The 26,063-nt window shown below is 36.0% G+C and overlaps 2 protein-coding genes across 10 annotated transcripts in view; one reads left to right on the top strand and one right to left on the bottom strand.

Moving 5' to 3' along the window:
* ARL6IP6 (ARF like GTPase 6 interacting protein 6) overlaps positions 1–15,559 on the bottom strand; it is a 33,758-nt gene extending 18,199 nt beyond the window's left edge. Inside the window, exons 1-3 of the mRNA XM_079133292.1 lie at positions 15,087–15,559; positions 13,234–13,287; positions 2,009–2,141 (exon numbers count right to left, since the gene is read on the bottom strand). Of these exons, the coding sequence (XP_078989418.1) occupies positions 2,009–2,141; positions 13,234–13,287; positions 15,087–15,489 (590 nt within the window). The 5' untranslated portion in view covers positions 15,490–15,559. The remainder of the gene's footprint in view (positions 1–2,008; positions 2,142–13,233; positions 13,288–15,086) is intronic.
* A 444-nt stretch (positions 15,560–16,003) lies between these two features.
* PRPF40A (pre-mRNA processing factor 40 homolog A) overlaps positions 16,004–26,063 on the top strand; it is a 52,550-nt gene continuing 42,490 nt past the window's right edge. For 3 of the 9 annotated variants that reach the window (XM_079133281.1, XM_079133280.1, XM_079133279.1), the window contains exons 1-2: positions 16,300–16,781; positions 17,947–18,078. In XM_079133281.1, coding sequence (XP_078989407.1) covers positions 16,506–16,781; positions 17,947–18,078 — 408 coding nt within the window. In that variant the 5' untranslated portion in view covers positions 16,300–16,505. Of the gene's footprint in view, positions 16,142–16,299; positions 16,908–17,946; positions 18,079–19,401; positions 19,482–26,063 lie in introns of those variants that run through there. The other 6 variants (XM_079133278.1, XM_079133277.1, XM_079133276.1 and 3 more) reach the window with 3 other exon arrangements.

Below are 26,063 nucleotides of genomic sequence, written 5' to 3'. Positions count from 1 at the left end.
TATTAAAAGTTCAATACCATTAGTTAATGATAGATCTTTAAGAAAACACCAAAATACTTTTCTCTAATCCCCCAAACCATTGACATTTATCAGGCATATAAATTACGGTGGTGATGAAAAAGAAGCTCAGAGGCAAAAATGATATTCCAGGGAAAGACAAGACCAAGAATAAAGTCACATCATCTCAAAATTACATAATTTATTTGGGGGATACAAAGGTAATCAGATATATAACTACAGTATAGGATACACTGGGGAAATAAATGAAGTTGGAATTGTAGGGCAGGGTCATTTAGAAAAGGAGTTGAACTTATACTAAAGGCAACAAAACGTCAATGAAGACTTAAAATGATAAGACTTGTAACAGATCTGATTTTTGAAAAACAGCAGTATACAAGGCAAATGAGTAAAAGCTTGGCGAATGGAAGACCAAGGCCAAAGCCATAAATAGGGCAAAAACATTGGGAAGGCAAAGAACTGTTCCGATGACATTTGAAAATGTAAGAAGAACTGGTTGGTGATGGATTAAACACAGTGAATAAAGATTTCAAGCCTTGGCGGATGTGAATTTCTTAAACACTAGAGTTTTTTAATCACTGTGAGTGAAAGACGCTTTCTGAAATCCAGGTAGCAAGATCTACTGAACAGTTGAACTTAAAATGACACTAAGAGGGCCTGAGGTTGTGGCTCAGGGGTAGAGCACTTGCCGAGCACACAAGAGGGTTTGATCCTCAGCACCACATAAAAAATAAAAGCACTGTGTCACAACTAAAAAAAAAAAAAAAAATGCATATATATTTTTAAAAAGTGACACTAAGAGTTTTGGTAATTTATGAAGTAAGTTATTATTCAAGACTCACAACCCTTATTAAAATAACCCTTATTAAAGTAAAATGTATTCAATCGGCAGCAAAGAATATAAATTTCAATGGTACCTATGTAAATTATGGAATAGTACTGTACTATTAGGTATAACTCTTAGTTTAGATTATTAATCATTTATCCACCTCATGCACAAAAATTTAACTGCAATTATACAATTTTTATTTAGAGATTTAAGACATTTAAAATACATACAAACACACCCTAGACTACTATTCACATAAAATTTCAAGCAGTCAAAATTTTTAAAAACATTTTTGTATGTCAAAAAATATGGACTTTACTATAATGAAAATCAATTATACCAATGATTATTAATAACTATAATTTATATAGCTTCACATTTACAGAGTACCTCAAATGCATGTTCTTATTTCTACAACCTATTCAACAGGTGGGTTTGAACTGGTAGTAATAACAATAATAGCAACTATAATAACATACATAAATTAACAGAATTTATTTTCTAATCTTCACCAACTCCCCTTTTCCCACTCTCATCTATTAAAGAAACTAGAAATGTTTGATGCTTTTATTTGGAAACTAATATTTAAAACTAGAGCTTTCCTGACACAAATAAACTGCATTAATTATTGCCTACTGAATTTTCCAAAATTTTCTGAAACACAGAAAATACAGATCAAATAAATTAAATACTATTCCACTATAAAAAAAAAAAAAGCACACAATTTGGTCTAGAACTATAAATTGGGTACCACACATGCTTGCTTATTAATTATTACACAAAGTTTAATAATTAATTAAGGCAAACTCCAGCTGTTAAATTTTTTAAGTTTGACCATTTATATATGAATCTAGTAAAACATTCAAATTGTTGACATTTATTTTGCCTTCATAAATTGTTTCAAATAAAATTCTATCCAAAAAAAGTACAAATATCCACAAAGTCTCTCGGTTCTTAGATAATTTTGTGAATTTCATTTTTTAAAACTGCATTATCTAGATAGGCATTTAAAATTTCTTTACTTATCTAACAAGCCCATAGCTAAAAAATCTTGTGTGACTTATAATTTACAAAGACTAGAGTCTCTCTCTATATATATGAGTATTTTTGACAGAACTGGAATGGATTAAAAAACAAACAAACAAACCCAGGAATACTTACTTGAACCTGGCAGGTGAAAGAGGAGTAGGAGGAAACATTCCTGGTTCAAAAGAATCAAAATAAGTAACGGTCCAAGAAAAGCTGCAACAGGAGAATCCAGCAATTAGGGATATTATAAGTAGAGTCCAGAATCCTTAATGGGAAGAGAGAGGAGAAAACTTAAAATTATTAACACTAAAACAATTTAAATAAAACAAGTAACCAATATTATAATAAAGAGATTTGAGTTTAATAAAAACTAAACCATGTAGAGGTATAAATTATTAAAACAATTAAAAGTCACATCATTATATTCTTTAATAAATTTAATATATGGAAGAACAAATTCAACCTAAGAATATAACACTTCCATTTGTAAAATTTAACTATAGGAAGAATGGTTAAAAACATTTCACTCTTAAGATGTCCTGACATTTTTCATTTAGCTTCATGAATCATAGCTTGCTATGTTTTATTATTTATTACTAAGTGATTAATTCTACACGAGGTACTTATGTCATATATATCAATTTTGGAGTACCCTCTTCCTTACAGTTCTCCTATAAAAATTATAAACCTTATGATTTGTCAGCCTCGCTCAATATACAAACAAAAGTTGACTCCCAATTTACCAATGAGTTGGGATACTAGAGTTTATTTGCAGTCAATTTGGAACAGTATTCCACCACCACCCTCACCCCCTGCCCACCACCACAGAAATCAAGTCAAAAACGTGGTATTACAGTGAACTCAACGAAAGGAGTTTTGAGAAGTAGAATATGAAGCATACAAAAAGTGATAAGACATACTAATAAATTCATTGAAAGATTTTTTAACATACTGTTCATAACCCATTAAGGGTATTAAAAGGGCAACGATCTGTTCTTGTTGAGAATCTAAGTCCACAGTCCAAGGCCAACTCCCTTTAGTAGCAGTACAGATTTATTCTAATGTCAAGTTTTCAAAATTCCTTCATAAATTAATTTACTTGTTCATCTACTACACAAAATATATGACGGTGATTATGTGTTTATTACTATGTTATGATAGGGATAGAGTGATAAATAAAACACAAAACATCACCTGTCTTCATAGAATAATTCTAGTGGTGAGAAAGATAACAGATAATTATAGACTATGACAGCTGTTTTTTAATAAATAGGATGTTATGAGGTAACACCAAAATTCAGGCTGCAAACTTTTAAAATTTTTTCTTGGAAGGGGAAAAAAAGCTAATTTTAAAGTTTTTAAGATGGTTAACAATAACACTCAAAGGGAAACAAATTCTACCAGATAGTGAAGCATACTGAAGACCTCAATTGTTTAAAACAGTTGTACTGGTGTATGAACAGACAAAAGAATGGAGCAGAATACAAAATTTAGAAAAAGGGCGGAAGAGATTATTTTTAAAAATGTTACTAGGTTCTGAGAACATAGCTCAGTGGTAGACCAGCATATATATAGGAAGCCCTAGGTTCAATCCCTAGCACCACATACACACACACACACACACACACACACACACACACACACACAAAAAGGTATTCCTTCAATGGAGTGGTAACAACCTAGAAAAATAAAAAACTGGATCCATGCCCCATGCTAAATTCTAAAACACATTAATGTGCTTCAACACATTATCATGAGTTTTTTTTTTTTCCTAAACCAAGGTATAAAAGGAATTGGAAAAGTCATGCCTTTGACAGAAAAAGATCTTTCTATTCATGATACAAAATGTATGATACACATTAAAATCCACATATTCAACTATATATATGTACACACAAGAGACAAATCTGTGTGGCAAAAACATCGGATGACAAATGTTTTAAATAATACATATTTGCAACTTATAGCACGAAGGGAAATTTTTCTACAAGAGAATTCCTAGAAACCAGTAAGAAAAAGCCCAGCAATCTAAAATTTCAATATAAAAATGAGCTAATATAACCATAGAAAAGCAACTTAAGTGATATTGAGCATGAAAAGACAGTCGATTCAATATTATCAATAATCAGAGAATTGGGTATCATTTTTCATAATTATCAACTGGCAAAAATACAAGTCTGGTAAAATTCTGACACTGAGGTTAAGAAGAAACAAATTCTTCAAGTATTGCTGCTGGAGGAATTAAACTGGTAAATCTCTATGGCGAGCAATTTAGTAGTGCATTTATTAAAATGATGCCATCTATGTATCCTTTCATCCAGAATTCTCCTTCTAGATAACTGCCCTACATATACTCTCATGTATAAAATATGCACAAGATCATTCTGTATATCATTACTTATAATGATGACAGGAAACAATCTAAATGTTCAGCAATGCAAGTTCAGTAGGTACCTCAGCAAATGCCTGAAACTGCAGAACCTATATGTGCTTCTTCCTATACATGTTTACTTTATAAATTAGGCCCAGTAAGATATTAGTAACTAGCAAACAGAACAATTATAACTATGTTGCAGGATCACACAGTATTTGAACCAATACACAATTTATAACTTACGAATTTTTATTTCTGGAAATTTCCATTTAGGATTTTTTGACTTTTGATCACGGATAACTAAAACCACATAAAGCAAATTGTAGACAAGGGGTTATCTTTTTTTATTTGTTCTTTTTAGTTCTACATGACAGAAGAATGTATTTTGGCAAATTATACATACATTTTATACAGAGTATAATTTATTTTAATTGGAATTCCACTCTTGTGTGGAGTTGCTCTGATTGTGTATTCAAATACAAAGCTAGGAAAGTTATGCCCAATTGTCTTTCCTATTCTCTCCTCCCCTTCCCTTCATTTGCCTTTGTTTAATCTGACGGATTTCTATTATTCCCTTCCCTAACCTTCCTTGTTTAGGGTCAGCATCCACGAATCAGAGAGAACAATCAGCCTTGGTTTTCTGAGATTGGTTTATTTCACTTGGCATGATAGCACCCAGTCCCATCCATTTACCAGCAAATACCATTATTTCATTCTTCTTTATGGCTGAGTAATATTCCATTGTGTATATATACTTTATGCATTCATTCAATGAATGACACCTAGGTTGTTTCCATAGCTTAGTTATTGTGAGTTGAGCTGCTATAAATATTGATTTTAAATGCTGATTTTAAGTCCTTTGGGTATGTATAGAGAAGTGGTATAACTGGGTCAAATCATGGTTTCATTCCAAGTTTTCAAAGGAAACTCCATACTGCTTTCTATAGTGTTTGCACCAGTTTACGGTCCCACCAGCAATGTGTGAGAGTACCTTTCTCCCCACATCTTGGCCAACATTTTTACTTGTATTTTTAATTAACTGCCATTCTGACTAGAGGGAGATGAAATCTCAGTGTAGTTTTGATTTGCAGTTCTCTAATTGCTAGAGATGTTTAACGTTTTTTCACATATTTTTTAACTATTTGTATTTCTTCTTCTGTGAAGTGTTCAGTTCCTTTGCCCATTTATTGTGTTATTTATTTTTCTGGTGTTAAGTTTTTTGAGTTCTTTGTATATCCTGGAAATTAATGCCTCAGATAAGGGGTATTACCATATAGCACTGGTTAATTATATCACTATAATACTATGCAGCTGTAAAAAATAAGAACACTCTTTATGTACTGATATAGAATGCTCCCTCAAGATACAGCAGGGAGCCAAAACTTTCAAAACTACAAATACGCACTTGTATGAAAAAGGGGGAAATAAATGTATTACATATAAATACATGTGGATGTCACATGTATAGAAATGACTATATATTTCGCTTAAATATTTATGAAAAATTTCTGAAAGAATTAAGAATTTAACATTGGTCCCCTATGGTAGAAGAAATGAGTGACTGGCAGAAATGAACAAGGAGGATTTTTTGTATATACTCTTTATATTTTTGGAATTTTGATCCATATTACTGTCAAATTTCTGATATAATTTATATCAAAAAAGTAAATAGAAAAGTAAGAGTACACCAAATTTCCAGTAAGACAGTCCTTGAATATGGAGGGGCAGAGAAGTTGTATCCTTACCTATGTGGAATCATATTCAAACTGCCTTCAGTTTACTGAACTACCATTACTAAAGCATACAACCAACCATATTTTCTGAGTACAGAGGAAGGAAAGGTTGACAACACTGGAGGATACCTTAAGAAATATCAAATTTCCTGAATATTTACACCAAAGACTTTAAGCAAAATGGAGGCAAGAAATGCACACATTTTTTGGTTTTACAAACCACGTGAATCCCAGGAACAGACTAATAAAACTATGAATTACAAACTCAAGAGTAACTAACCTTCCACAAAAAGTATGGCGACGTATTTTTGAGATACTTAACTTAAATGTTTTCTCCTGATAACTTCCTTCCCCATTCCCCTTGCTCCTTTGCAGAGAATCAGTTACAGGTTCAATGCCTTCAGAAGAGGGATGTAGTAAAGCAGAAAGGAGAAGTGACCCTAATGTCTCTTTGGTTTTTATGTTGCAACATTATTACAAAATATAATCAGGGGTAGGAGGGTAAACAAAACAGCTTGAATAGACAGTAAAGATAATGAATTGATTGGGGGTATACATGAAATGTCTGTTTGGAACAGAAAGAAAGTAAATGAGGGGTTTATTTAAAGGTGAGAAAGATGTCCCTGGTATGAATAAAGCATGTTCTTCTGTATTATGCACTTTCTGCATATATGGGGTAGGGGAGGTTAGTGCAGCTGGGGTTCCCTGGCAAAGCCATCTACAAGAAACCACCCATAATACAGGGAATATAGCTGTATGCATCTTCGTAAATGGGCCCAGGGACCAGTCTGTAGGTACCTCTGCCCTTAGTGGGGCAGAGGAAGAGTAGGTGGTCCTACGGCTGCCATAGGAAAGGTCATCCTGGCCAAAATGAAAGACATTTCAATGGTATCTCACTTTAGCAAATAACTTTATAATTTATCTTCATCCCCAAAATCTAACATAGTGCCACCACTACAACCTTAACCCAACCAGAGATTGGGTAGATAGAAACTTAGTAAAGGCTATGGTACAATTTTTTTGCTAGCTCAGTTAGATTTAAACAAATTATAAAAATTAGCATACAACTACAATTTATGGGTGGCCATAATGCCAAATAGCTGTTATTTGCTACTACTAAGATAAACATCTCTAGAAAGGGGAGAGAAAAATCAAGTTTACTCTAGGTGTAAAATAATATGCAGAGTCTCCAAGAACAAAGATGGTAATTAATCAAGTATTTGTGTTTGGTGACTGCTATGAAATGATGAACCCTCTAAATACCTTAAAAAAGAAGAGGAAACACACAAAGTAACACTTAAAAAATAACCAAATGTGAGGCTCTCTAAAGACAAACTTTTTCATCCAGGTGTTTTAATTAGGGTACCTGTCAAATTAGAGTGTTCTTGAATTTTTCTGAAATGACTACTTCTATTGCACAATACAAGTGATGACTAAAATTGGACATATTATTTTATATTCATCACGAACTAACCAAGTGATGTCCCAATAATAGGGCTAAAAAGAGTGCATTGCAATACTGTGACCCAGGAGTGCTTATGATTCAGAAAATCACTCAACTCATTTATGAGTAAGCAGAAAAGTCACAGAAATTAACTCAATACAATCAAATGTTATAATTCAGTATGTCCAGAATCCTCAAGTTAAAAATTTTATAACTTTTGTTTCATAAACCCACTTAACTAAGCATTAAGGATATGAAAACTGAAAGTACAGAAAAATGAAGTTAAAGTGTACCTTCCCAAGTACACCAGTTCCACTCGTAAAAGCAATCAGTTAACAGTTTGCTGTGTCTTCTTCCAAAAATTATAGATAACCAGGCAGAGTATGCAGATATATGGATCTAGTTATATACAAAATGTATTTTCTTAGCAGATTTTTCACAAATATGATTCTTGTCAGAAAAAAATTGTCGTGCTTTTTTTTCTTAACCTGATATTCTATGATGGAAATCTTTAATATCAGTACACAGTTCCACTGCACATTTTTATTATTCAAGTTTTTCATTATTAAAAATAAAATGTTACAAGTAACATTCTAGTGCATCCTGCAGTTATACAAGGATATGTTACAAATTTCCAGAGGGAAAACATCTTTCTTCTCTATAGTTCAATTTCCATCAATTGAAACCTACTGGACTCACCTAAGGCAAAGAAAAAAGGGTGTTTCCACCTAAAGCAAAAAAAGAAGAGGATGGAGATTCTCCATTCAAATTCCTTAACTGGAATTTTATATTTAATTTTTTAAAAATTAAATATATCTTGGTTTTAGGTTATAGTTTCTTTTTAAAAAACAGTCTAGCAACTTTCTAAATTACTTTAATCTTCCAGTAAGAGACAGTTACATTTTCTAAATATTTTCATTTTGTTCAGCAGTTTTAGACTTACAGGGATGAACAGAAGTTTTATGAAGTCACATGTGGAGACACTAAATTGTACATATTATATAGAGGCAGAAAACTAAAACAACCAAACAAAATAAAAACAAAACTACCATCATCCTATACTACTATTCAACTAATTATATATCCTTCACATAACTTATGCCTGCTATCAGTAGCAGTACTGGGGGATTTAACGCTTTACCACTCAGCTACATCCCTAGTCCTTTTTATTTATTTTGAGAAGGATCTCACTAAATTGCTCTGGCTGGACTTCAACTTGGAATCCTCCTGCCTCAGCCTACTGAGTCACTGGAATAACAAGCAGAGGTCACCATACCTGGCTCCATTTCCCTGGTTTTGAAATCAAATACACCTTGAGAGAACATGCTCTCTGGGTGCATATAACTGCTTTTAACTTCATGCATGCTGGGAATATATTCATTTTGTAAATACTGATTTCATATTTCAGAGAGATATCAAATTGGTTAGAGCTTATTGTTACTTCTGCTTTTGTTTTACTGTACCTACATCATCAAAATAATGTTTGAACAAATTATTAAACTTTTTAGTATCATCAGTTTGGTAAAAAAATAAAATACTTTGTTCCATAATTTGCAAATCATATTCATTTTCAGATTTATAAACAATTCAAATAATCAATTAAATATTTTCTCCCTTTCTAATCACAATTGCATCCATACCTGACTGCCTTCAGCATCTGTCCTTATCAAATAAATTATGGCACCCAGGATCATAAAAGATGAAAAAAATACAACACCAACATACATACATCCTTTGGCAAAAGCTTTCAGAGCCATAAGGTTTCTGTCAAATCTGCAGTAGTAAGGTGAAAGTATCTGCAGACAATACATAAATCAGTAGGTAAGACTGTGTTACAATAAAACTGTGGAAAGAGATCAGACTTGCTTATGGGTCATAGTTTACTGATCCCTACATTAGAGAATTCCATTATAATTATTTCATTTTTTAGCATATTTGAAAATAATTGATGAGTAATATTTAGATAATTTCTAAGAAATGAAATAGCAAAATGTTTTGAGACATGGATAAATATAGTCACTAAAATCCTATAATGATTGGAAAACAACAGACTCATTTCAAGACCAAATAAAACATGCTTAGTTTTCTTATTCTTAGGAAGACCTGTAAGAATAAGTCAGAATATTCAATACTTACAAGCAGAACTGCTCAGAGTAATTCAAAATTGAAAATGTGTCTGAAGAACCCCACTGGTATATTGCACTCTAAAGCATATAGTCAAGTGATTTAGATTGATATTTTGTAAATTCAATAAAAGAAAATCTCCAGTCTGTTTTGGGTTTTTTTTTTTTTTTAAGATACATCAGGTTTGGGTACAGTCCCTGAACTAGCAGCGTCAGCTTCAACTAGTAACTAAAAGCACGCAAATTCTTGGGCTCCATCCATGACTATTAGATTTGAGATTCTTGACCAGGTGAAGACCAGCAAAATGAATTTTAACAATTTCTTCAGATGATTTCAATGCAGCTAACCTTTGACTTTATTAGTCCTTTAAGAAACACCCTTTTCATCCACCAAAGTTGGGTGTGGGAGTACCACACAAACAATGACAAATCAATGTCCTGAGATTTAGAGGTCTTACTGTCTGGTTCTTATGTCTTCTTTTATGTGCTAAGAGTTAAGACCTACAATGATTTTATGACTAATAACTAAGATGCACATTGATGCTTCTTGCAAATAACCTACTGTCTCTGTCTTGCTATATTACCTAAACTATCAATAGCATAAAAACTATAACTTGATTTCTTGTTTAGAAAGTAACATATATATATACAAATTAATTATAGAAAATTAAATTTCTAACATACTATAGCATAGTGTTACTCTTATTAATGTACCACATACTTCTCTAAACTTACATTTGTGATCTTTCTATACTGGGATGAAACCCAGGGGTGCTCTATCATTAAGCTACATCCCCAGCCTTTTTCTATTTTTTTTTTTTTTTTTTTTTTAAATTTTGATACAGAGTCTAAGTTGCCAAGATTGGCCTTGAACTTCCAATCTTCCTCCCTCAAGTTCCTGGATTGCTGAGATCCCAAGCATGCCCTACCATGCCCAAAACATTCGTGATTTTTTTAAAAAAAGGTTTTCTCATGAATTGTTACAGTTATAAGTATTACATAAAATAGAATTAATAAAATTCTAAACCTGTAACAACCTATAATTCCAAAACCTATCAGCTATATACATGCAGTCCTTTGGTGTTTTCTTTTTTCCTTTCTTGTTCTTTCAATGAGTAGGTCATACGCACAATTTTATAGAGTGTGCTACAGAATAAATATTTGTGTACTTTTAGATGAAATAATTGACTTATCCTACCCAGATGCAGATAGCACTGTTATTTCCTCACTAGACTGTGGGCTCAAATTAATAGGTTCATATACAGGCTAAAAAAACTTCAGGGTTTCAATAATTTTTCATTGTAGGGAAGAAAGCATTTTGGAACATGGATCTTTCTAAGAATGGGTCAATTTCAATACTTGCTTTCTCTTGGAAATTTTTACTGTGTTACTAATGTTCTATCATGAAGTCATGATGATAGCAGTTTCAGGGCTTTGAAGCAGAAACAGCTGAGAAACTCTTCAAGTGATCTAGTTTCATCTTTGAATGTACTCCACAAGGGTCAGTCATTTTCTTCTCTGTAGGTGTGCAGAAGCCTGGAAAGTTCTCAATCATAAAAGAACCAAATGGGTGGCTCAAAAATCAAAAACAGTCCTTAACACTGCAAGATGCTACAAGTCTCATCCCAGTCACTAATGTTAACTAGCAGATATTAAGAATGATAGGGACCAAAGACATCAGGTTCAGAAGCTTCTAATTTTTAAAATTTTGTTGTTGCTGGTGTGTGTATTTCTGTTTTGATAGGAACTGAGCCCAGGACCTTACACATGATAGGCAAGCACTCTGCTACTGAGCTTATATCCCCAGGTCTGTTTTTGCTTGTTTTTGAGAAAAGGTCACCATGTATATTGCTCAGCCTGATCACAAACTCATGGCTTAAGCAATCAGCCTCCAGGGACTACAGGCCTGTGTCATCACACACAGCGCAGAAGCTGCTGCTTTTTTTTTTCTTCTTTATTGTTTGTTTTTGCCCAGAAGCTTCTTAAGGCACTGAAGGCATTCCATAGTATCACTTTATTAACATTTCTGCATTGCATTATTTGACATGCATATAAAAAAACTGATTCTAGATATAATTGTTATGGGCCAAACTATATGTGCTTTGACCATACAAACTCCATTTTACCCTGAGACTCCATTTCTTATAGAAATGTTTCTCCCATGTGAAAACTCCACCTCTGTAACTTTTAAAAAATGTTTCTGTTATTCTTATACAATGTACTATAATGTTCTCTTTTTAGTTTCCATTTTTCTTGGGCAGTGTACTGTACCCTGAACTGGGTCATTCTGATCCACACTCCCTACGTTGCTACGGTTTTAACTTATTGGTGGCTTGCAGTTTTCTCTGAAAGATGTACCCTACCTTCTGCAAAGGGGCAAGGTATGCAGAGGCAACATGGTTGCTGCCCCTTGAACCACCAGCAAATAAAGTTTCAAGACTGCTGATTTATTTCTAACATGCCACAACATAATTTAATAACAATAGCCTTAGATTAGTATTTTCTGCTAAAGGCAATTCTGTTTTCCCTATGTACTTAAGGTCATCTATTAACCCTGGGTAATATTAGGAATGAAGGAAAAAAATGCAGAGTAGGACTAAGTTTGTGAAATGTGATAAACTTGGGAAAACGTTACAAATGCAAAAGCCAATGTGCAAAAACTAAACAACTCTGCGTTATATATGATTAATGCAATCATGGCCTAATTGGTCTGAGAACAGTCTTAAAAGAGGAATGACTGGAATGGGATTGGCAACATAAATTGATAAAATGAGTAAGAAGTACGTTTTATCATGCAAGAGTTGAGAATACAGACAAATGTTTCCATGTGATATCTAGCAAACTTTGTATTTGAAGACAAAAGTTGCCTGCAATGCAAAACTAGGCTGATTATACTTTGGTCTATGTGAGCATGAGACTTAAAAAAGTTGACTGAAGAATTTAAAAAAGACTAGGGGAGGGAGATAACATATATGATGGACCTCAAATGCCAACCTGGAGTGAACAACATAATCTTGAGTGTGAAATAAAATGAATTGCAATAAATAGCAATAAAATACATAACATAGGTAAAGGTCTAAACTTGTCAAAGTCATTTTGGTGGAGATAAAAAAATACAACATAAATAACCTTCTCTGGAAATCTATAAACCATAGCATTTTATAGATACTGCAGAAACTCGGGCCTGAGTCTTCTTGTCATTAACCTGTACAAATATAGACAATTTTTACCTTTTTAAAAAAATTGTTTATAAAAATATTTTAATTTAAATTTCTTCTGGGGTCTGCTTATGATATTATCTATCTTGGCTAAGTTTGTGACAAAGTTTTCTTTCTTGTTATTAAATTCCTGAGAAGAGGTATGGGGAACCTCGCCCTGAAGAGAATTTAAAATGCTAAGTATTTGCTGGATTTTAGTCACAGTTAAATATTCTAACTTTTTAAAATATGCTACACACACTGATGGTCCATTATAAAATTATAAAAAATACTTACATATACATACTACATGTATATAGAAAATCTAATAACATTTACCACAAATATATACAAATAAAAAGTTGACTAAACCAACTTTAATTGACATGGGATTATATTAAGTATTTTACCCCAAAGTCTGTCTAATTCACCATGACTTGAAAAAACAAATAGGAACTCAAAACCAAATCAAGTGACAAGTCATACCTAACAGTCCAGTATCTACATCATCTTCATTTTTCAAATTCTCAGCATGCAATTCTGTAAATATAAAGACAGGTTTAGGTAGAAACGATTCGTAATATGAAGACCAATCCAAAGACTTGGAAAACATTGTAAGACTCTATGAAATGCCCTGAGTCAGAAACCGGTTCAAATTCTAATTCTGTTTACTAGCTACATGAACATCAGCAAGCAAAGAAGACCTCTATAGTGTCAACTGCCACACATATAAAATGAAAGTAGCATTCATATCCGGTGGTTATTGAAAAGACATTTTATACAAATTTAAGGGCAGACTAGATTTTGAGTTCACTTCCTTTCTCCATTCTCCAAAAATATCAATGTCTTCTGCAATGAACTTATACTTAGCATGGTTTTGACTTTACAAAAGTGATCTCTCAGAGCAAGAAAAATAAAATAGCTGAAGACAAAACTATCCAGGTTACAGAAAAAAAGAGGGAAGGAGAGTGACAGGGAAATTAAACTGTGAGCCAGGAAAGGTGGCCCACACCTGTAATCCAAACTACTCCAGAGGCTGAGGCAGGAGGATCACAAGTTCAAGGCCAGTCTGGGTAACTTAGCTGTCTCAAAAAAACAATTATGGCTGGGGATGTAGTTCAAAGATAAAGTTCCCCTGGATTCAGTCTTCCCATGCCCTCAAAGAAAAAGAAAGAAATGAAACAATGGGCATTCAAACATTTAAGATTGACAGTTTACACACTGTTATAAAGAGGTAAATTTCACACATTAACTCGACAATCTGTCTTCTGTATGAAAATCAAGCTTTACGGTAAGCTGTTACAGGCCATCTGGAGCCCATTACCAGCTGGTACAAAATGAGGAAAAATAAAAACTGGAGTTAAACAGATTTAATTTTAATTAGTGAAGCAAAACTAGTGCTTCAGTGATAGCGTTGAGTGGTTTTCGTACAATAAGCCAAGATTTTTTCATTTTAATTTTTTTTCAGTAATTTGGTCAAGGTCATACAATAATAAGAATTGGAATTTAAACTCAAATCTGATTTTTCCCACTGCAATATACAATAGCCAAACATATAATACATCTATGAAAGTCTCTGGAAAAAAACTTTCCCAACATGTCTATTTTGATTCTGCCAATACTTCAACTTCAGACAAAGGAAGTAAAATGGGTAAAAAACAAGACTACACTTCCAGCAATAAAACTGAATACAAATGGCCATGCTTACCCTTAAACCCTATTAATCAGGAGAGAGGCAAGATTGCAAATTGGAGACCAACAGGGACACCAAAAGAGACTATGTCTCAAAACAAAAAATACTTTGTGTACTAAATCTAGTTACAAACATCACAAAACTAAAAGAGGCTAATTATGTAACCTGTAAAAGTAGAAATTTGGGGTGTGGGATGGAAATCCTGGTCCTTAAAGAATCCTCAGTGTACCCAGGAGAAAGTCGGTAGCACATCTTTAACCATTTGTGGATCAAAGCCTACGAATACATACAGACTATTTCAAGTACATGCATTTTTCACTGGCTCCTTTTAATGGTGGTATTCTCCATTTGGCATAAATAATAGTACTCATATTTGACTCCATATGTTTACTGACTTAAAGGTATTTCAAGAGAACCTATTTAGTTAAAAGATCCTTTCTTAAAAATGGTTCTCATTATGGACAAGGGAACTCCATTTAGGAAGAGAAGACAAAGGGGGAAAGCAAAAATGGTACAGATCAGTGCTGCAAGTGAAAGCAGCTACCAGCTAGCGGGCTGGGAGTCGGGTAAGGTGTGGACGGGTGTGAAAGCCAAGTTCTCGGTCAACTTCGCTATGGACACACTTTGAAGGTCTGGGTATCAGTACCTTTAACGATCAGGTAGGTGATGGCGAGAAGGAAAGCGAGGAGAACGGCGAACAGCAGCGAACAGAGAATAGACAGGACCTGGACTGGCCACCGCCGAGCCTGGGCCCGGCTCCGCGTAGCCGCGGGGAAAATGCCATTGCGCTTATCAGGTAGGACGGGCGACCCATCCCCGTCCGGCGGGAGAAGCTGGGGTCCCCTTCTGGGCTCCGACGACGCCCCGGCCGAGAACTCCGCTCGCAAGTCGCGGGCCACTTGGTCGCATCCTTCCTCCTCATCAACTTCACCTTCACCCCAACTGTCCCCCTGAGTGAAAACAGAATACACAGGCCGAGAGACCGGTGCTGGATTGCCGAGACCGCCACGCCGCGGAGCAGAACGCCCGCCACTCTCTACAAACGACATGGCGGGAAACAACCACAGAAAGGCGGAGGCCCAGCGTTCCCACTGCCCCGCCCCGCCCTCATTCTCGCCAATCAGCAGCCTGGCTACGCCGCGGCCTCTACCACCAGGCCCAGGCGCGCAGGGGTGCCAAAGGGTGGGGGGTGGAGCCAAAAGGGTTCCGCCGAGCGGGAGGAGAGCCTGTGTGACCCCAAACCGCTGCTCTATCCCGGCTCAAAAGGCGGGAAGAGATACAAGACAGCGCGCAGGGAAAGTCAAGCCGAGGCCGGAGGCAGACAAGTCACCCCTCCCTGCAGCGTTTCGTCCCGGCCAAAGACCTCTGCCACTGCTGCGTTGCCTCTAGGCAAGCGCGAACCCTGGCAGCCCCAAAGCCGCATCTTCTAGACGCCGGGTCCTAGCGCCCGCCCATGCCAATCTGATACACGTTTTCTAACCGTTTGCTTTCTCCTTTTTTTTCTCTGTACGCTCACACTCTTCTTTAGCCTCCCCGCTAACAGGAGCTTAACAGGAGCTCACCGCCCGGCGCTCTCGCACTGCTTCACCTACCCACTTTCTGTCTTTCGCGGCGTTGTTCTACCCGCCCCTATCACAACTTCCCTCCACGCTACTCGACACGCCTTCTTCCCCCTCCGCCTCGGCGCGCGCTCAGCAGCCGGTGCGTACAGAGCTTGAACCCTCTCAGGACCCCCTCCTCGCGCCTTCCCCCCCCCCCCCCCCCCCCCTTTGCTTTGAGCAAGGCGCGCGCGAGCGCGCTCTGGGTCCAAGCCACCGCTAACGCTAGAAGCTGCGCACCCCGCCCCCACCCCACCCTACCCTATCCCTGGCGGCCTCAGGTTAGTGGGGCGTGCATAACTTGGGCGGGGGGTGAAAGGTGGCAGGCCCCACCCCTTACGGGGTGAGGCGGTCTAAGCCCGGGAAGCTGGGACACGGTTGTCTTCCCTTTCCCGGGGGAAGTTGGTGGAGTTTTCCCGGCAGACGACTCGGCGCAGAAACTTCCTCCGTCCCCTTCCCCCCCCTCCATGCAGGCGACGCCGAGCGAGGCTGAGGCTGGGGGCGAATCACCGCAGAGCTGCGTGTCGGCAGCGCACTCTGATTGGACAGTGGGGAAGCCTGTCAGCTTATTGGCCCCACTGATCCCGCCCCGCAGCTCAGGGCAGCCTTTAACCTTTGGCCCCAGCGGGCGCCAGCCACTCAGATCGCTTCTTGTTGGTATGTGTAGCGGCAGTGGCCGCCGGCGGAGCAGTCTGAGCCCGACGATGAGGCCGGGGACGGGAGCCGAACGTGGAGGCCTCATGGTGAGTGAAATGGAGAGCCATCCTCCCTCGCGGGGTCCCGGGGACGGGGAGCGGAGATTGTCCGGCTCAAGCCTGTGCTCCAGCTCATGGGTCTCTGCTGACGGCTTCCTGAGGAGACGGCCCTCGGTAAGGGATCGGTGGGGCAGGGGGAAGCGGCACAATGAAAAACGGAGTCAGAGACAGGAAGCTTTCTCCAAAAGGAGAAGAAGATAAGAGTGGACGAAGGAAACGCTCGAGATGGTGGGATATGTCTCGAGGGGGAGAAACGGAGGGCGGGGATGCACAAAAGAGAATGTGGGACCCTGGAAGTTCCCAGCCGGCTTGGCCTAGACAGATGCGCGCTGAGGGTGCTGAACCCTGGGCGGGCTGCGTCTTGGAGCCATAGGCCCGTTTTAGTAAGAAAACTTGATTCTGTAAGACTTTATAAGATGCTAGCAAAATTTGTTTTCTCTAGTAGTGGTTAATCTGCAGGGGGAACTGCTTGATAAATTGGCAGAGGGTAATTACCTGGAACAATGGACACATAGGTAAAGAAAGTTGTCTTTTAAAAGTGCGTTAAAGTGGGTGAATTAGTTGTTTGTATTTAGTGACTGTAAGTGAACAGAATCTCAAGTCCATGAAAATGTGTTTTTAGGCAAAAAGAATTTTACTTGTCTTAAAAGTTAGGTTAGTAACTGTTTCTTACTAGTCAGGTGTCTCTGGGTACCCATACTTTTGTGTTTTATAAAACACAATCCCTCGTGTAAATTAATTTGGTAAATTAAGCATTTTACAGGCAATGTTTAAAAAAAAAATACCAGCTGCCTTTTATATCTGTGTGAAAGAGGACAAAGTTCAGGTTCACCATAACAGTTTTTAAATTAGCCTTCTATATCCTCCAAGCTGAGCACATCAGCAGCTGATTAAATTAATGCAAAGCATAACTGATCCAGCTATCCATTTATGATTTTAACGTTTCTCCATTTTATCATAGCATTTACAAGCTCCTCGTAAATTCTAGTGTAGTTCATTTTGTTTAAGATATGAAGGTATAAACTAATACAATAATTTGATCACAAATATGCATAATATTGTGTACTACAGGTAAGTGATTTGTTGAAATGAGATTTTTTTTGAGAATCATTTAATGTGACCTGCCAAGTTTTAAATTTTCACTATTTTTCAGATGGGGCACCCTGGCATGCATTATGCACCAATGGGAATGCACCCTATGGGTCAGAGAGCGAATATGCCTCCTGTACCTCATGGAATGATGCCACAAATGATGCCTCCTATGGGGGGGCCACCAATGGGACAAGTAAGAATGTTACATTTTTGTTTTGTTTGTCTTTATTTTTTGCCTCAGGTATTGTGTCAAAATCTCAAAATCTAGGTCAATACTGTGCTTGTAGCTATTTAAGGATTAGTCGATGCCCACATAATGTTGTTATTAAATAAGACCTATGTTGAATCTTGACTGTAACCAATTTTTGAATGTAAATTTTCTGTATAAAAAATAAAATTAAGAAGTCTTTTTATTTAAAAGTGACAGTGTATATCTAGGTTTTTAAATTTAATGACTTTCAAGCATGTCAATTGAAGTTAATGTTCTAAGTAAATATTTTATTATTTGCTATGTCAGCATAACTAAACTTTGTTGGCCCATGTAAATGCATAGAATCAGAAAATAGTCATTGTTTAGGCTATTGGCTTAAAGTAAATTTTATTCTAGAAATATCTTCCTCTTTGTGTGAAGGGGTGGGGAAGGGGGATTTAATGCTCTATTTATTCTGATTCTTCATAGGACAATGCCAAATCAATAGTTCATTTTCTATTAACACTATTATTTTAAAAGAAATATTTATTGCTTCTGCACTCCTACTTATTGAGCTGCCCCTTCCATCTCTAGCATAAACTGTAAATGGACATTTTGAGGGAGTTAGTTGATTTGGATTTAAAGGCTATCATGCTGACTCGGAGACTTTGGTAGAACTGAGTTTCTAGAGAAATCCAAGAAAGGCAACAGGTTCACTTACCTTGAATTATTGTGTGCCCTATGCTAGGTTCTATAATACAGGGATGCTTAGGTGGCTGGGTTATTTCCATTTGAGTATCTTGATAAATCATAAAAATCTTAGGGTAGCAAATATTTCAGAAAGCCAATTATGTATGATCTCATGCTAATGAGTACTCTTTGCTTTGATAATTGTTTAAGCCTTGATGGATAAAGTTATTGGTGAAATTTCAGTGGAAAAAGGAGCTTGCTGTGTCTCTTTTTACCTAATCTTACAAGTAGAAGGGCTGAATGTCAAGTGGTTTTCTTCTTTTATATTTGGAATATAGCCCTTAATTTTGTACGAGAATCTTTACTCAGAGGTACCAGATCCAAAAGATTCTACCTGCAGGAGTTCTTTATATAAAAGACTCTTTTATTCTGTTATTCCAGAATAACACAAGTTTTAAAACTGCCTAGGAGATGCAGAGACAACTCTGATTCCTCTTCTGTTTCTTTCCATCTCTAAGCAGCAAGGAGCTGCTCTTGTTTTCTTTATAGAGCTGCTCTAACTAGATAATGAGCTTTAAAAAAATATTTATTCTTTAAATGCTCTGGTTCTTATTTAAAATTAGTTTCTTTCCACAGAAAGATAAAATAAAACAATTTGCTACTGCCAGATGCTTCTCTCTTTTCTGGGGCCTTCTGTTTCCATTGGGCCAGTCAAGGTAAGTTTTGCAAGGGCTTGACCTGCTTACCCTTGCTGTAATGGTGCTGTTGCACTATCAAAGCCAAGATACCAGCTAGTCATTTTTAGTAAAATGCAGATTTTAATTTTTTTTTAAAAGTACTTTCATGTATCTCATTGACATAAGCTGGTCACAGTTTGTTTTATGGCCCTTTCTTTTTAGCTGGATTAGTGACCATCTTTCTAATAAGTTAACTTGCTACTTGGTGTACATCAGTTCAGAGACTGAATTTTGCCTTGTGGTTTTCTTCTGCTTTTTTCTAGGCCAGTATATGCCATGTGCTTTTACGTAAACCTGATTATTTAGAGATTTAGAATTCTTTATCCCTATATTGCCTCATGTTAGGATAATGAATGAATGCTTTAGGAGTCCAGTTCTGAGGTTCCCAAGAGATCTCCCATTGTTGTCTCAAATTTAGATCATTCCCTTTTTGACCTTAATGTCTAACAAGTTTGATTCCCAATTATTGGTAAAGCTAATTCTTATTTTAGCTTTATTACACATGGGATAATGCTGGGAAAGTGTGGATAATTTCAATCCTCAGATAATTGAGGAATCTTATTTTAAAGTCTGTTGAACAGCCCTTAAAGATGGAAGTTAATAGCAAGATTTATCCCTTTTTACTGCATCATTTTTTCTTTCTACATGTTCTAAAAAATATTAATGAACAAGAAAGTAGTCAGAAGAAGCAGGGTGCCCCTATCATTCACAGCAGTAATGGTAGGGTTCTACAATCCAACCTTAAAGTTAATTCACACAAAGACTTGTTACTGCTAGTTATGGAACCTTCATGTACAGTTGGTCTTCCATAACCTCCAGATTTCACATCTGTGGATTCAGCCTCCTCTGTGTTGAAAATATTAAAAAAATAAATAAATAAATTGTATCTATACAAAGCATGTACAGATTTTTTTTTTTCCTTGTCACTATTCCCTAAACAGTACAGCATAACAACTATGTATGTGTAACACACATGTCATATTGGGTATTACAATGATCTAGAGGTGATTTCAAGTATGCAGGAAGATGTGCATAGATTATATGCAATCACTGTGCCATTTTATATATAAGGGACTTGAGAATCTTGATTTTGGTGTCCATAGGGTGTCCTTGAAACCTTTTGAATACTGAGACACAACTGTACTGACCACATCTTTCATTAAGATCTCTTGCTGGAACCAGCTGAAGACTAAACTTGGTGGCAGTCTTTCTTGCTAAATGATTGTGGTCTTTGGAATGTTGTTGAATGACATGAAATTTTAAGATGCATTTGTAAAATAACACATAGAGTGGATAGAATAACGATCTAGGAAGTCAGTTTACAACTTTTAAAATGCAACAAGTTAATGTAAAGAAGTTGCCGCCCACCTGTAATCTGAGCTGCTCAGGAGACTGAAGCAGGAGAACTGCAAGTTCAAAGCCAGCCTCAGCAATTTAGCAAGACCATAAGCAACCTAATGAGATTCTGTCTCAAAATAAAATTTAAAAAAGCTTAAAGGGCCGGGCTGGTGAAGTGCCCCTGGGTTCAATCCCTAGTGCCAAAATAATAATAATAATAAGTAGTAGTGGCATTTTTTTTTTTTTTTTTTTTTTTTTTAATTCATGATGTGACCTAGAATGCCATTTTTGTAATTTAAGCTGAATCTGTTGTGGTAATAAATACTGGAAATTAGCAGATGGAGCTTCATGTTTCTTTCAAGTTTATAGGTTAAATTTACCTCCTCACTGTACATAGATTTGTGGGAAAGTTATACTTATTATAGGATGTTATAGCTGGAAGAGACCTAATAAGTTGTATAAATTTAAATATATGATTTAAGTAATGATTTTGGAGGGATTGCATTTTTAAGAAACCATATTAATAAAAAGAACTGTTTCTGATAGCAGTTCTCAAAAATTTCCACTAGAAATTTCTTTCAAAATATGATTATCTTCTTTCTCCATAGCTGTAGTTTTTTTTTTTTTAAAGTTTTCTGTTGAAGTGTTTTCATCTTATTGGTTTTTTGTTTTGTTTTGTTTTGCCTTTTCTACACAAAGAACATGCAAATCCTGCCATATTTATCATGAATAATCTTGCTTAAGAGAGTTCTGCTAGGTGGCTCTTCTTTGAGTCTTAATTTGCCTCTTTCTGTGAGAATAGGATATAAGATCCCTTTCAGATCTAACAGCTGCTTAGTCTTTGATAAATGATAAATGATAAATTTTTATTTTGGTATTAAGGCAGTCTGTAACAGACCTTATTTATATTCCTGCTGCCACCTGAGCCCATGTTGTCACGCTTCCATGCCTAGAATACTCAACAGTTTTTGAGTTGATTTTCTTGTTTAAGCCTGCCTGTGCCCCTCCCCACAGATTATGGATTTCAGTGTGTAACCTGTTTGCTCAAGAATCTTCTGTTTTTTTCTGTGCCTATGGCATAATATCTAAATAGTACAACTTAACTTTCATGGATCTTGTGTAGTATGTATCAAAGCACGATTCAAACATGCATACATGTCTTCATACTCCTAAATTTAAACCCAGAGTGGTCTTTTCATGTTATCCTAAGAGACGATTTGACTTTAAGCTTATGCTGTTGTTCTTGCCCTCCTGCCCCCAGGATTACTATCATCATGAACTTTCCTTTGCCTTACCTAAGTTCTACTACTTCTACCTTCTCTAAGACGTCCTCAGAAATAACTTTGGCAATGTATCCTCCCCCTTTAAATTATTAAAGCAAATCCTGTGTCTTCTGCTCATGATTCTTATTGTTCACTTATGTTGGCAGTTAGTTAATGACTTGTGTGGTCTTTTATTTTCTATTTTCCAAACAAGTAACAGATTGTTAGCGAATCCAATAGGTACTTAGCTAAGTTCTTAGCACATCAAGGGTGCTCAGTAAAATACTTGTTGAATGAATGAAACAAATACACAGATACTCTTTCCTACAATATAAACCTGGAAGTTAGTCATTGTTGCATGTGTCTGTTTCCAGTGGTTACTTGTGACTTTACATTGTTACCACCTCTCTTGTTTTTAGCCTTTTTACTGTTGCTTTTTCCTTTAGCAAATGACAGAAGATAAAATGAAATAAGTTAATGATTTTATTTGATGAATAAATTGAAAACACTTATTTTCCCTTAAATGATAGGCACATGTATTCTAGTTGTATGGTAACATTGATGATCATCAAGGTTTAACAGATTTTGGTTTTACCATGTATTTTTCTGTAGAGAAAAATAATAACTTGACACCTAGGCCTTTCAGAGAAATCCAGTATATTGATATATTAGATTTGTCTCACTGATTAGACACATTTACTTATTTTGTTTTTTAAAGTATCCTTACTTGTGGGTAGCTGTAGAACTCCTATGCCTTTAAAATAGACACTAGCCAGTGACGAAAAAAAAAACAAAAAGTTTTTTTTTAGGTTATCTGCTCATAATTCCTAAATCTAGGTATTTCTCTGTGTGTTTACATTGCTTCTGCAAGTGTGTTTCTAAAAAATGCATTAACCCAGATCAATGGTGTATAACTTTGTGTGTGTGATTGACTTTTGACAGGTCTTTACTAGTAAGACTATAAATGTTTATTTTCATTATTATTAGCTCATTTAGATATGAACTCATTTATTCAAAAACTTAGAGTAATTTTTTCTAAATGTGGGAAGTATTTGGAGAAATATAAGTAGACCACATCAGTCTGGAAGAAAGGACTATAATCCACCCTCTTTGAAATTCACAAAGTAAAAGATTCACATTTACCATGATGCTGTGAAAGTCTTTGCACAGTTTTTTGTTTGTTTTTATTTGTTTTGTTTTGTTTTGGGGTAAGGAGTAGTACTGGGAGTTGGACCCAGAGGTGCTTTACCATTGAGCTACATCCCCAAACCTTTTAGTTTTATTTTGAGATAGGATCTGTAAGTTGCTAAGGCTGGCCTCAAACTTCCAACCCTCCTACATCAGCCTCCCAAGTTGCTGATATTATAGGTCTGTGCCAATGTCCTGGCTTGCAGAATAAAACTTGTACTCAGGATTTGTCTTACTTGATTATTTCTTCTGTCCTCCTCCTCTGGTCTCTCTGCATACCTCCACCCATTCTGTTAGTTTTGCTTTGACTAGCACATTGCAGAGAATTGGCATTTTGTGAAAAATACTGAATTAGGGCCATTTATTCATTTTAGTTTGCTCTTCAGGAGAAAAAGGCAACATTGAAATAAGTTTGTGTTAATACACACCCAAAATAAAGCAGCTTGTAGGGTGCAGTGAATGTAATTCTTAAATGGTAGGATCAAAATGGAGAGGGAACAGATATTAACAGGCTAACCTGTTGATTTTTAATTAGGTATGTTAGAAGTGTTGGTGACATGGTTTCCATTGGTGAAGAACTATTACCTGTAAAAATGGGGTACATGTGCATATCTAGTAGCTATGTGCTATAGGATTTGGTTCTTTTGGTTTCGGGTTTTTTTCCCCTTGTTTTTAGCCTGGAGAAATAGGTCTAAATTGTAAAGGTTTATAAGAAGGATGAGTAAATTGCTTTTAAATGTAGAAATTGTTCTTGGTCTTTCATTGTTTTCTTTTTTCATGTCTTTATATTTTAGTCAACAGGATTTAAGTCTCTTTTAAGTTTTTTGCTTTGGTGGTTCTGGGGATTGAACTCAGTGTGATCTACAATTGAGGTCGATTCCTAGCCCATCTATTTTGTTTTGAGACAGGGTCTCAGTAAGTTCATCAGGCTGGCCTTGAATTTGAGATCTTACTGCCTCAGCCTCTTGAGTAGCTGGGATTACAGGTGTGCACAACCATGCATGGCTATTTTAAATCTCTGAGATGTAATGCTACTGTGAAAATTATTATATATTTCCTACTCTCAAGTAACTTAGTCATTATTTGTTTTCATCTTCCTACTGTCAGGTATTTCTGGACATATGGAAACCTAGTGGAGATGACTCTTGTATTTGCTTCTTTTCTTTGTCCAGTTAAATAACTGTACATTATCTTCACTTGTTTTAAACAAGAGTTTGTTGTCATTAGCACTTACTTAAAACGTGATATTTTACATTGGTGGGCTTCATAGGAAATCTTTTTAATGCACTCAAAAATCGTAATATTTTCTAAATGTGCATGATGCTATTAGCCTTATTTGTTAAAGGCTCTAAATAATGCTAGCAATTGAGGATGGACCTAAGTTGAAATATAGGTAGGCTTTGGTTTTTCTTTTAGACAAAATTCTTTGTTGTGGTAGAGGAGTGACCTTAGGGACTGAACTTCGTCCCTGGCCCTTTTTGTGTTTGAGTCAGGAGACAGGGTCTCGCTAAGTTTTCAAGGGCCTGCCAAAGTTGCTATGACTGGCCTTGCACTTGAAATCCTCCTGTCTGAGCCTCCTGAGTTGCTGGGATTATAGGTATGCACCACTGCACCCATATTAAACAAAATTCTTGCCATGTTTATCTTAGACTGGGATTTTAGAAAAATAAAATTTTCATGATTATATGAATATAATCATATACTTTAGGTCCTGATCTTGTGTTTCCGTAAAGACTTTTTAAATTATCTTTTCGTTAATGATGAGCACTAAGTTCCTGCATTGAAACACAGGTTTGGTGTGGTGTCTTTGGCCTGTGGTATCAAAGTTGTTAGTTCTCTGAAATGTAACTTTTTCAGTAATTTCCAGGTTATTATATATTATGGCATGTGCTGCATAATGATGTTTCTGTCAACCAGGAACTATATATACAACAGAGGTCCCATAAGATTATAATAGAGCTGAAAAATGCCTTTTCTATGTTTATATGTGTTTAGATCTGCAAGAACTTAACATTGTGTTACAGTTCCCTACAGTATTCAACATAGTAACATGTACAGGTTTATAGTCTAGACTTTACCACATAGCCAGTTTCACATGCATGTATACCATCTAGGTTTGTTTTCGTATAGCAATGTGTTGCATAAATTTTTTGTTCAACAACAACTGACCACGTGTAATGGTAGTCCCAAAAGATTATGATGGAACTGAAAAATTCCTAAGACCTAGTGATAGTGTAGCTGTTCTATTGTAGCACAAGGCAGTGCTCATGTTTGTGGTGATGCTGGTGTGAATAAACCTACTGTACTGTTAGTCATATTAAAAAAAAAAACATGCAATTATATGCATTACATGCTTTATTGATATTGATACTAAAGGATTATGGTACTGGTTTATGTATTTACTATGCTATACTTTTATTATTTATTATTATTTTAAAATGAAATTATTGTTTACCAAAAATATGTTTACTGTAAAATGATATGTCACTGTTATATCAGCAATAGCAATGAATTCTCTTTGTACATTTATTAGATCATCCCTCATCATTACAGGACACCTATTTAATGTAACAAAATTATCCTCTTCTTTTTTTTTTAAATTGTAGATGGACACAGTATCTTTATTTTCATGTGGTACTAAGGATTAAACCCAGGGCCTCACATATGCTAGGCAAGAGCTCTACCACTGAGTCACAACCCTAACCCCCCTCTTTCTTTATACTTGTATAAAGCATAAAGATTTAGTTACATATAATACTGAATCCATCTTGAA

Source organism: Sciurus vulgaris, assembly GCF_902686455.1.
Source record: "Sciurus vulgaris genome assembly, chromosome: 3".
Lineage (NCBI taxonomy): Eukaryota > Metazoa > Chordata > Mammalia > Rodentia > Sciuridae > Sciurus > Sciurus vulgaris.
This window is presented reverse-complemented; position numbering and strand designations above follow the sequence as displayed.